Here is a 12,321-nt window from a genome sequence, read left to right on the forward strand (position 1 = left end):
CACACACCCACACTGTGTTGGATGGGTGTTAGTGTAGGGGTGAAAGAACTTGAGTGGCCGGGAAGGTTTTAGACTAATTAACCTAGTCATGGGTTACTTCTAAATGGACAGCGGTGTAATGAGGCAGCTGGTAGCCTAGCGGTTAAGAGCGTTGGGCCAGTAACCTAAAGGTCGCCGGTTCACCGATACACTGCTGATGTGTCCTTGAGCAAGGCACTTAACCCTAATTGCTCCTGTCGCTCTGGATAAGAGCATCTGCTAAATGACTTAATGTGAAATGTTAATGAATGAATGAATTTCATAGCTTTTTAGCATACTTCCTGAGCAGTGTGTGTGTATTCCAGGTTTGATGATGCGTCGCCCCCTAGCTGCGGATTTTGTCACATCCCATATGATGAGTTCAACATGCCGTTCCCAGCTCAGCTCACATACTGCTACCACTGTAGGAGACAGAAGGTCCCTGACGTGCTCTTTACTACCATAGACCTACCTGCTGAGGCTGCTGTTACTGGGAAGGGCTGCCTCATACAGGCCAGGTAACGCACACACTACCACTACAAACATATATCCTGTCTTTGTGTTGTTCCTCTAAACTGTTTCCTAAGAAGAAGGTGGCCCAGGGAGGTGTGTGTGTAATGTTGTGTTATATTGCAGGTTGTGTCGTACCAAGAAGGTGGCCCAGGGAGGTGTGTGTGTAATGTTGTGTTATATTGCAGGTTGTGTCGTACCAAGAAGGTGGCCCAGGGAGGTGTGTGTGTAATGTTGTGTTATATTGCAGGTTGTGTCGTACCAAGAAGGTGGCCCAGGGAGGTGTGTGTGTAATGTTGTGTTGTATTGCAGGTTGTGTCGTACCAAGAAGGTGGCCCAGGGAGGTGTGTGTGTAATGTTGTGTTGTATTGCAGGTTGTGTCGTACCAAGAAGGTGGCCCAGGGAGGTGTGTGTGTAATGTTGTGTTGTATTGCAGGTTGTGTCGTACCAAGAAGGTGGCCCAGGGAGGTGTGTGTGTAATGTTGTGTTGTATTGCAGGTTGTGTCGTACCAAGAAGGTGGCCCAGGGAGGTGTATGTGTAATGTTGTGTTATATTGCAGGTTGTGTCGTACCAAGAAGGTGGCCCAGGGAGGTGTGTGTGTAATGTTGTGTTGTATTGCAGGTTGTGTCGTACCAAGAAGAAGGCTCAAGGGGAGGTGAATGCCACAGCCATCTCTAACCTCCTCCCCTTCATGGAGTATGAGCTACACACCCAGTTGATGAACAAACTGAAGCTGCGCTGCATGAACGCTCTGTTTGGGCTCCGCATTCAGATCAGTGTGGGAGAAAACATGCTCCTAGGACTAGCTGTAAGTCCTGTGTTTGAGTGTGTGCGTCTGTGTGACCCTCTCCTCATGTCTGTTACAAGGTGTGTATCTGACGTGTGTGTGTGTGTGTGTGTGTGTGTGCGTCTGTGTGACCCTCTCCTCATGTCTGTTACAAGGTGTGTATCTGAAGAAGGTGTGTGTGTGTGTGTGTGTGTGTCCCCTTCTGGTGTGACCCTCTCCTCATGTCTGTTAGAAGTGTGTATCTGACTAGGACTAGCTGTGTGTGTGTGTGTGTGTGCGTCTGTGTGACCCTCTCCTCATGTCTGTTACAAGGTGTGTATCTGACGTGTGTGTGTGTGTGTGTGTGTGTGTGTGTGTGTGTGTGTGTGCGTCTGTGTGACCCTCTCCTCATGTCTGTTACAAGGTGTGTATCTGACGTGTGTGTGTGTGTCTGTCTCTCTCTGACGTGTGTGTGTGTGTGTGTGTGTGTCCAGTCTGCAACGGGTGTGTACCTGTCAGCTCTTCCAGCTCCAGGTGGTATCCAGATAGCTGGTAAGACCCCCAGTGACCTGAGCTACGACCAACACATTTCAACCATGCAGAAGCGCATCAACGACACCATCGTCATGAATAAGGAGCTCTACAACATACACCCCCCGGTGAGAGAGACAAACACACACACACACAAGTCTGTGTGGAACATCATAGTTAATTCCTCTCTGTGTCTTTCTCTGGTTATTAAGAAGTTATTAACGTTGGACCCTGAGGCGTTCACCGACCTGAATACAGTACTAGCATGCCCAATTAGAGTGATGCATGGCACATTAGCCTCTCTATTAATCTCAGCTTTATATGAGTACCTCACCCTCTAAAATCACAGCTCTATCTCAGTACACCCTCTCTAGAATCACAATATATGAGGTGTCCTACAATTACAGCTGTATGAGTATCACAGCTTGACAGTAAATGTGTATACTCTAAAATCACAGCTCTGTCTAAGTACAGTCTGGAATCACAGCTCTAGGATAGTCTGGAATCACAGCTCTAGGATAGTCTGGAATCACAGCTCTAGGATAGTCTGGAATCACAGCTCTAGGATAGTCTGGAATCACAGCTCTAGGATAGTCTGGAATCACAGCTTAATGATAGTCTGGAATCACAGCTCTAGGATAGTCTGGAATCACAGCTCTAGGATAGTCTGGAATCACAGCTCTAGGATAGTCTGGAATCACAGCTTAATGATAGTCTGGAATCACAGCTTAATGATAGTCTGGAATCACAGCTTTGTCTATGTGAGTACACTCTCACACATTAAAATGTGTGTGTGATTATCACTAATATAGAAACGTACTCTGATTGCACAATATTGGGTGTGGGTAGAATTGGGTGTGATTAGGAATGACCTAATCATTCTACTTAGTGTGAGGTTTGAACTGATGGTGTTTCTATGGTGACTAACTCAGCGGCTCACAACCCAGACGGGGATGGTCAGACACACACACAAACACACATATTGTTGAGTTGTTGCTATTGTTGTTGTAGGAGTGTATAGAGGAGGTGGTGGGGTCTCCTATCCCTGACAGACAGCGGTCCAGACTGTTCAGGTCTACCTCTGAGAGTTCAGATGAGCTGTCAGAACTAGACCTGTCCCACGGCAAGAAGGACGCCTTCGTACTGGAGGTATGGTTGGCTGTGTGTACTGTACTGTAGGGTGTGTGTACCGTAGGGGGGGGTGTTATGTTGGATGTGTAATTGTAGTGTGTGGGCATATGATCTGTAAAGGATCTGAAAAAACAAATAAAGCAACACATCGCCTCTCACCCATGTGACCTACTTGTTGTGTGTATGTACTGACATGTATGTGTAACTGATAGATGCACACACACACTACATGTTCATGTTTTTAAATGTATGGAAATTGTAGTCTTTTGTCAAAATGTATTTTTGGTAATGTGTTGGACCCCAGTAAGACTAGCTTTACCATTGGTGTCGGCTAATGGAGATCCAAATAAATCACATCAAATCTGTGTGTTAATGCTTTTCTTCTCATGTCTTTAGATTGATGACACTGATGCAGTAGAGGACATCCAATCCCTTCTCACTGATGCCCCCATTCCTGCAGGTACACACACACACACACACACACACACACACACACTGTTCTACAAGAAATGTTCTATTCTATTCAGCTCTGCTCTTTTACGATGTCCGTCCATCTACCTGTCTCTCTCCAGGGTTTTACAGCTGTAACACAGAGGTCATGCCTGGGATTTACAACTGGACTTCAGGGCTACAGGTCAGACTCACACACTGAAACACTGCTACTACTACCACTACTACTGTACTTCTACTACTTCTGCGCCTCACAATTGGCCCAGCATCGTCCTGGTTTGGCCCGGGTAGGCCGTCATTATAAATAAGAATTTGTTCTTGAATTACTTGCCTAGTTAAATAAAGGTTAAATTTGAAATATATATTTTTTACTTGTACTACTACAACTACTGTACTACTTCTACTACGCTACTACTACTGTACTACTACTACTACTACTGTTCTACTACTACTGTTCTACTACTACCACTGTACTACTACTACTGCTACTAATGTACTACTGCTACTACTGTACTACTACTACTATTACTACTGTACTACTACTACTGTACCACTACTACTGTACTACTACTGTATTACTTGTACTTCTACTACTGTTCTACTTTTACTACTGTGCTACTTCTACTACTGCTCTACTACTACTGCTCTACTACTACTGTTCTACTACTACTGCTCTACTACTACTGCTCTACTACTTCTACTACTGCTGTACTACTTCTACTAGTACTGCTGTACTACTTCTAGTACTGTTCTACTACTACTACTACTGTACTACTACTACTGTACTACTACTACTGTACTACTACTACTACTGTACTACTACTACTGTACCACTGCTGTTCTACTTCTACTACTGTACTACTTTTGCTACTACTACTGTTCTACTACTACTACTACTGTACTACTTATACTGCTACTGTTCTACTACTACTACTACTGTTCTACTACTACTACTACTGTACTACTTATACTGCTACTGTTCTACTACTACTACTACTACTACTACTACTACTACTACTGTTCTACTACTGTTACTACTGTTCTACTACTGTTACTACTGTACTACTACTACTACTATTACTGTTCTACTACTACTACTGTACTAGTTCTACTGCCACTACTACTATTATAATACTACTACTACTGTACTACTTATACTACTGTTCTACTACTGTTCTACTTTTACTACTGTGCTACTTCTACTACTGCTCTACTACTACTGCTGTACTACTACTTCTACTACTACTACTACTATTATTATACTACTACTACTACTACTGTTCTACTTTTACTACTGTTCTACTTGTACTACTGTGCTACTTTTACTACTGTGCTACTTCTAATACTACTACTGTTCTACTACTACTACTGTACTACTACTACTGTTCTACTTCTACTACTGTTCTGCTACTGTTCTACTACTACTACTGTACTACTACTGTTCTAACTACTACTACTGTACTACTTCTACTGTTCTACTTCTACTACTGTGCAACTTTTACTACTACTACTACTACTACTACTGTTATACTACTGTACTACTACTACTCTTCTACTACTACTGTACTACTAATACTATTACTACGGTACTACTACTATGCTACTTCTAACTACTACTACTACAACAGTTGTACTTCTACTACTGTACTACTACTGTTCTACTACTATTGTTCTAACTACTACTACTGTACTACTTCTACTGTTCTACTTCTACTACTGTGCAACTTGTACTACTACTACTGTTCTACTACTGTACTACTACTGTACTACTACTGTACTACTACTACTACTGTTCTACTTCTGCTACTGTACTACTTCTACTAATACTACTACTACTGTTCTACTACTGTACAACTTCTACTACTACTACTGTTCTACTACTACTGCTACTACTGTACACCTTCTACTACTACTCTACTCCTACTACTACTACTACTGTTCTACTACTACGACTGTACTACTTCTACTATTACTACTGTTCTACTTCTACTACTGTACTACTTCTACTACTAGTACTGTTCTACTACTACTGTACTAGTACTGTTCTACTACTACTGTACTACTTCTACTACTACTACTGTTCTACTACTACTATATTACTTCCACTACTACTATTCTACTGCTACTATTCTACTACTACTAGTTCTACTACTACTACTATTATTCTACTTCTACTACTACTGTACTACTTCTACTATTATTCTACTACTAGTACTACTCCTACTATTGTACTACTGTACTTCTACTACTGTATTACTACTGTTGTACTACTACTACTACTACTACCACTGTACTAGTTATACTACTACTGTTCTACTTCTACTACTGTACTACTACTACTCTTCTACTACTACTGTACTAGTCCTACTACTACTACTATTATTATACTACTACTGTACTACTACTACTACCTGTTCTACCACTACTAGTACTACTTCTTCTACTATTGTACTACTTCTACTACTACTACTGTACTACTTCTACTAATACTATTACTGCTGTTCTACTACTACTGTACAACTTCTACGACTACTACTGTTCTACTACTACTACTGTTCTACTACTGTTCTATTACTACTACTGCTACTACTGTTCTACTACGACTACTGTACTACTTCTACTATGACTTTCTTCTACTACTGTTCTATTACTACTACTGCTACTACTGTTCTACTACGACTACTGTACTACTTCTACTATGACTTTCTTCTACTACTACTACTACTACTGTTCTACTACTACTACTGTTCTATTACTGCTACTACTGTTCTACTACAACTACTGTACTACTTCTACTACGACTTTTTCTTCTACTACTACTACTGTTGTACTACTACTACTGTTGTACTACTACTACTACTACTACTGTACTACTTCTACTTCTACTACTACTACTGTTCTACTACTACTGTTATGCTACTACTGTATTACTTCTACTGATATACTGATATACTAGTTCTACTACTACTACTGTACTTCTACTATTGTACTACTTCTTCTACTTCTACTACTGTGCTACCTATACTAATACTTCTACTACTGTTTTACTACTACTACTGTATTACTTATACTAATACTTCTACTACTGTACTACTACTACTGTTGTACTACTACTACTACTTCTACTTCTACTATTATTCTACTACTACTACTACTGTACTACTTCTACTACTGTTCTAGTACTACTCCTTCTACTATTGTACTACTTCTACTACTACTGTACAACTTTTACTACTACTGTTCTACTAATGTACTACTACTGTACTACTTCTACTAATACTACTACTACTATTCTACTACTACTACACAACTTCTACTACTACTGCACTACTACTACTGTATTACTACTAATGCTGTACGAGTGTACTACTGCTACTTGGCAATCACTACTACTGTTCTACAGGTTATTGAGAGATTATAATATGTTTATATTTCGTTCTTTGCCAATCCCCCCCCTCCCTAGATGTTTACATCTGTCAGGGTCTACAGACTCAATAATGCCAATCTGACCAACCAGGGCCTCAACAAGATCTTCACTGACCTCTGTGAGAATTTACTCAAGGTAAGACCACACACACACAATGGGGATACGCTGGTCAAGCTCAAGCATTGGTGTTCCTCTTACTTAATCTACGTAATCTTTAACTTCTGTAATAAATTGAAATGTCTGCTTTTTATTTGTCTGTGTAGAGTCTATACTTTAAGTTACGTTCCATGATCCCCTGCTGTCTATGCCATCTCAACTTCACTGTAGCCGTACCAGAGGAAGAACTCATACAGGTGAGAAGACACACACCTAAGAACACCTCTCCTATTTTGTCCATCTTTCCTAGAAACATTTTGGTCAGTATTAGGGAATTGGAATTGCCAGGGACCTCAAGATACGATATTATAAAGATACTAAGGTGCTGATACGATATGTATTGCGATTCTCACGATCCTATATGTATTGCGTTTCGATAAAGGTGTTTTATTGATTTGATGTTCCAACATATTGTTCACTATGTATCTGCTGCAGAGAGACGAGAGAGCAGGAGAAAATGTGTTTTGTTCACTCAGGGAAATAAGTGCTGAAAACATGTTGGCTCACTATTTAAAAAGAAGATGGAGAATAAGCTATATTCCTCAAACTCATCGCTGGGCCTCGAAGCCAGTTTCACTGCTTTTTTTGTCCTCTATTCTGGGACTGATTTCAATCTGGGACACCGGGTGGGTGCAATTAATTATCAGGTAGAACAGAAAACCAGCAGGCTCCAGACCTTGTAGGGTAAGAGTTGAATAACCCTGGGTTTAGGGCTGGGCGATATGTTTGTGTGCCATATTCCAAATGCCTGTATTGCAAGAATCAAGGTTTTGTTATTCTCCGTTTTTTTTAGCATTTATGTCCGCTTGTTCTCATGTTGTATTTTTGGTTTTGTCTCATTCACTCCTCTTGTGTTGTGTGCACCTTCCCATTTACATTAGAGGTCTGTATATAATGATGAAATGCATGTCTCCGCCCTAACAAGACAGGAAGGCAGGCGACAAGCTTTGGTTCAAAGATAGCCTCTAGAAAATGCATTGCCCTAATTTTGGACAATATTTTAGCGAGAGTGAAACCTTTCACCACAGAACAATGAGACAGATATTTCACTGGATGTATAAATATGAAGCATCTGCCCGGCGTTTCCACTAGTGAGAGGAAGCCCAGTGGCCAGCAGTGAAAGGAGATGGATTTTGGTTGACATTCTGCAAATTTTCTCATCGATTAAACATTTGTTCTCAATACAGTTTTCTGTTCCAAAACTAGAATCTGTTTTGAACAGAGGGGACTAAGTAGAGTAGACTTTACCCTTTGTTACAGTTTTTAAAAATCGCGTCGTTTAGAAGGAGTGCAAAGGCGAATTGAGTTATTACACACACTCGCTTCACAGAGTAGGCGTTCCCTGACGGAAATATGCAGATGATGCTAGAACAGGCAAATAGGATCTCGCTAGCTCGTGCTTGGTCTGCCCACCTCCTTGCTTGTTCTGCCCACTATTACTCATTTGTTCTCATTGGAAACGAAAGACTGTGGTCTATCTTGGTTTAGTTATAAAAATCTTTGCTTTCAACTTCGCCTCTTCCACTATGGTTTACACACACACCAAGCCCCTCCCCCCGCCTCCATTCGCCAACAAAGTTGATCACATCTTCCTCTCTGACAAGCAGTTTCAACTCGCTATTTGAGATTTGGTCCAACAGAATCGGTCACATGGACACCAAAAAACAAAGTGAGACATTATTTTACTGTAATAGAGGAGAAGTTTAATTTTCTACCAAGACCAATTTATGTCTCAACTACCCAAATTACGTGCAGAGCAGACAATACTAAAACGAGAGTATCAATGAACATTGATTCTGGAAAATGAATTCTGTTAGTCGCGAGCGGCATTGTGGTACCACATACCGCTAGCAGCATTTCAGCCAAAGACTGTTAGACTAGTCTATGTTTTATAAATGTGCAATAAACATAAGGAATTGGCAACTTGTTTCCATTCTGAGAAATAAGGTAGGCCGCTTGATTTCAACATGTGGACAGGCTAACATGCTTTTCAAAGAGTTGGAGACAGACCGAATGGTGTGTTCATAACAATTTGACTGTTCAACCTTGTTAGCTAGCAAATAAATCCCAAGTTGGCTAAACTTGAAATATAAAGATTCGCTGACTAATCACTAACACGTGGGCTTGAGAGATTGTTGAGACCTGTGTTTAAAAATGGTGGAGTCTAATGCCTGCTACAAGATGTTAGTCGTTATTAGTGAATGTGCATTATGCATGGTTCTAGTTAAATTTGTAACAAAAAATGGCATTTTCATAGACTTGAAAGCCAGATCAGTGATTATTGCAAAAAAGCAGTTTAAACTATTTTGATAACATTCTTAAATTATTAGTGGGTCTTATGGTTGTGGAAGGCTTTAATTTAGCCTAGGTATAACTTCACAAGCCCTGAATTCATTAGAATATTGCTGACTATTTGAAATGCACTATTTGAAGTGTATTTTACCTTTAATTGTACAACAACATGTATTAAGTTAAAAAATATATATATAAAAAAAAACATTTGAAAAAATCTAGAAACCCCTATATGTTTTTAAAAATCGAGATAAGATTTTTAGGCCATATTGCTCAGCCTTACCTGGGCTATAGGATGGGTTTTAGTGCTTGTACAGCTGACTAGCGCTAGCTAAAGCTACCTTTTTAAGAAGTCGATACTTTGAGTCAAATATCTATATAATATCCAAAAATAATACTGCGATATGAAACTGTATACATTTTTCCCCCTATCACTTTACCTGACATTTGTGTCAATAAATGATAGCGACAAGGTAATGATAGTTTCATTCTCTCTCATTTTCTCACATACCCTCTCCCGTTTCCTCTCCCTCTGTCCTCTCCCGTTTCCCCTCTCCCTGTCCTCTCCCGTTTCCTCTCCCCTGTCCTCTCCCGTTTCCTCTCCCCCGTCCTCTCCCGTTTCCTCTCCAGGTGGCGGTGACAGCTGTAGCCATGAGTTTTGACAAGGAGACTCAGCTGGCAGCAGACAAGGCTCTTAACAAGGGTTAGTATTCTCAAAGGCTGTAGGTCAGGGGTTAGCGAGAAGGGTCTGGTGTTATGGAGAGCTGAAGGAGACGAGACACTTGAGATTTGAGTTAGTGCACTTGGGTGGGTTGAGGAGTGAAAGAGATTAAGTTCTGTGTGTTTTTGTTTTCCAGGGAGTGGTGAGAATGAAGAGCAGCTACAGTTTTCTATGGAGCTGTGTGGAGAGTCAACGTCCTCCAACAACCAGCCTACAGCCAAAGCTTCAGGTACACCAATCCTTATCTCTTATAATCCTGGATCACTAACAACTGCCTAACCTTTAACCTCCAATAGAGCCATCCCTCAGCAGACAAAACATCAGAAATCCTCTAAGCGCCTGGAACGTCTCACTCCTTGAAGCTCCCTTAACCATAGTGTTCTACTCTCTGTCCTCTATTTCAATATGTTCTGTAGTAGTTGTGTTAAACATGACTTTACCGCCTGTGACTGTATGACCAAGTAAATATTGTAACTGTATAACCAGGTACATCCTCTCTCAGGTGTTTTAGACCTGCAGCCATGTGTGTGTGTGTGTGTGTGTGTGTAGAGCTATGTTGAGTAGCACTGTGATGACTATAAAAAAACAATCCTGCTCGTCACTGATCTGGAGAGAGAGCTGGGGTTAAACCAAAATGGCCGCCCTCCACATCAGCCAGGACTAGGAGCTAGACCTAGGAGATAGAATTTAGGACTAGGGAACAAGATGTGGATATAGGACCAGGTATAAGGAAGTGTCTGTAAGGTATTGAGATACAGTGTGTTGTATCTTGCTGAGGCCTGAAGAGTCAACATCTGTGGTTGTGTGTGTGGCAGTGCATCATGGTGTGTGTGTGTCGACAGGTCTTCCAGAGAGTGCCATGACCCACTCCTCATCTCGAGGTAAGCTCCCCCACCCACCCCCTCCTTGCTGCCATGGCTACCACGGCCCTTTTTTAAGTTCTCATCCTTTTGTTCTCCTGCTCCGCCCCAACCTCCTCCTTTTATTTTCTCTATATGCTTTTTCTTTATGTGTCTATATTATGTTCTATGTCATGTGTGTATGCGGTTTTCGGTACGTGTGTGGTGTGTGTATGCACGCGCATGTATGCGGTGTGGATGTTGTGTGTGTGTGTGTGTGTGTGTGTGTGTGTGTGTGTGTGTGTGTGTGTGTGTGTGTGTGCGAGCTTGTGCACATGCGTGTGTATGTTTCTCCAGTTTCCTCGGTTGATTACGGTTCCTTTGCAGACAGATGCAGCACCTGGCTAGAGCTGCTTAGGCTGAAAGCTCACACCATAAGACGAGGATCAGTTAAGACAAGTAGGAGGACACAGTCGCTAGCAAACTCTGGTACACACACACACAAACATACACATCCCTCCCCAATTGCCGCTGGGGGGCGGAGCGTCACAGATCATGCACCAGCTGGTTAACTAGAGTGTGAAAGTTGAAGCCCCGCCCCTCAGAGGAATGACCAACCAACAACCAGCGTATAACCTCTGACCCTGTCGCCATAGTGACAGACATGGAGAAAGTAAACATGAAAGAGGATCTTAAAACACACTAAAAACATATCTCACTAAAGCTGGCGACTTGGGGGAATTGCAGTTTGATGCTACATAAATGAACTTTGTCATAAACTGTGATGATAACTGGGCATAATTAACTGGGATTAAAAACCAGGACACGTCTCAAATCACACCCTCTTCCCTTTAATGCACTACTTTGGACCAGAGCCATATGGCAGATCCCTGTGTAATGCTCTAACTCGGGAGTGGGGAGGGATTTGAGATGCAGACTTAATGTTATTCAAATTGGCTCTGAAGGTTCCAGGTCGGATTGAAGCATCATTCACTATGTTACGAGTTGGAACATCTTTCACACTCTGGCTTGATTGAATCATTCTGCTTAGCAGACTGCCTAATTTGTTTCTGTTTTGTATCGATCGTACACACACACACAAACACACTAATTTAAACAAGGCCACATAGGGACTCTAACACACACACACACAAACAGGTAAATGCATGCACACACACACAAGGCCTGGCCAGTCTCTGTCTGTATGTACGTCTGTCTTGTCTGTTTGCAGAGGCTGTATGGTTGTTTGCCTGTCTGTCACTGAATGGTGCATGGCAGCTCACGCTTTCATCACTGTGATTATACTGTCATCATGCTACACTGCTGCGCATTCTCTCACACACACACACAAACAAACAAACTAACTCACAGCTTATAGTGAGTGGTTCATTTGGGAGGTGTGGGGTCTCTAGTTTGTGGGCGAGCCTAAACGATATATACTGACAAAGACACCTATCACAGAATACTACAGGTCGTGGT

General features: G+C 41.6%; 1 protein-coding gene across 9 annotated transcripts in view; it reads left to right on the forward strand.

The window, feature by feature from the left end:
* The window catches only part of c2cd5 (C2 calcium dependent domain containing 5), a 79,565-nt gene that overhangs the window by 62,896 nt on the left and 4,348 nt on the right, over positions 1 to 12,321 (forward strand). For 6 of the 9 annotated variants that reach the window (XR_002948641.2, XM_024379594.2, XM_024379592.2 and 3 more), the window contains 12 exons: positions 345 to 536; positions 1,151 to 1,337; positions 1,790 to 1,954; positions 2,838 to 2,975; positions 3,354 to 3,417; positions 3,530 to 3,591; positions 6,871 to 6,969; positions 7,098 to 7,187; positions 9,913 to 9,985; positions 10,140 to 10,232; positions 10,846 to 10,884; positions 11,230 to 11,331. Coding sequence is in view for 8 of the 9 variants with exons in the window: in XM_024379594.2 (XP_024235362.1) it covers positions 345 to 536; positions 1,151 to 1,337; positions 1,790 to 1,954; positions 2,838 to 2,975; positions 3,354 to 3,417; positions 3,530 to 3,591; positions 6,871 to 6,969; positions 7,098 to 7,187; positions 9,913 to 9,985; positions 10,140 to 10,232; positions 10,846 to 10,884; positions 11,230 to 11,331 (1,304 nt within the window). In the remaining variant the exon portion in view is untranslated. The remainder of the gene's footprint in view (positions 1 to 344; positions 537 to 1,150; positions 1,338 to 1,789; positions 1,955 to 2,837; positions 2,976 to 3,353; positions 3,418 to 3,529; positions 3,592 to 6,870; positions 6,970 to 7,097; positions 7,188 to 9,912; positions 9,986 to 10,139; positions 10,233 to 10,845; positions 10,885 to 11,229; positions 11,332 to 12,321) is intronic. The other 3 variants (XM_024379593.2, XM_024379598.2, XM_024379597.2) reach the window with 2 other exon arrangements.

This window comes from Oncorhynchus tshawytscha, linkage group LG19, assembly GCF_018296145.1.
Source record: "Oncorhynchus tshawytscha isolate Ot180627B linkage group LG19, Otsh_v2.0, whole genome shotgun sequence".
Lineage (NCBI taxonomy): Eukaryota > Metazoa > Chordata > Actinopteri > Salmoniformes > Salmonidae > Oncorhynchus > Oncorhynchus tshawytscha.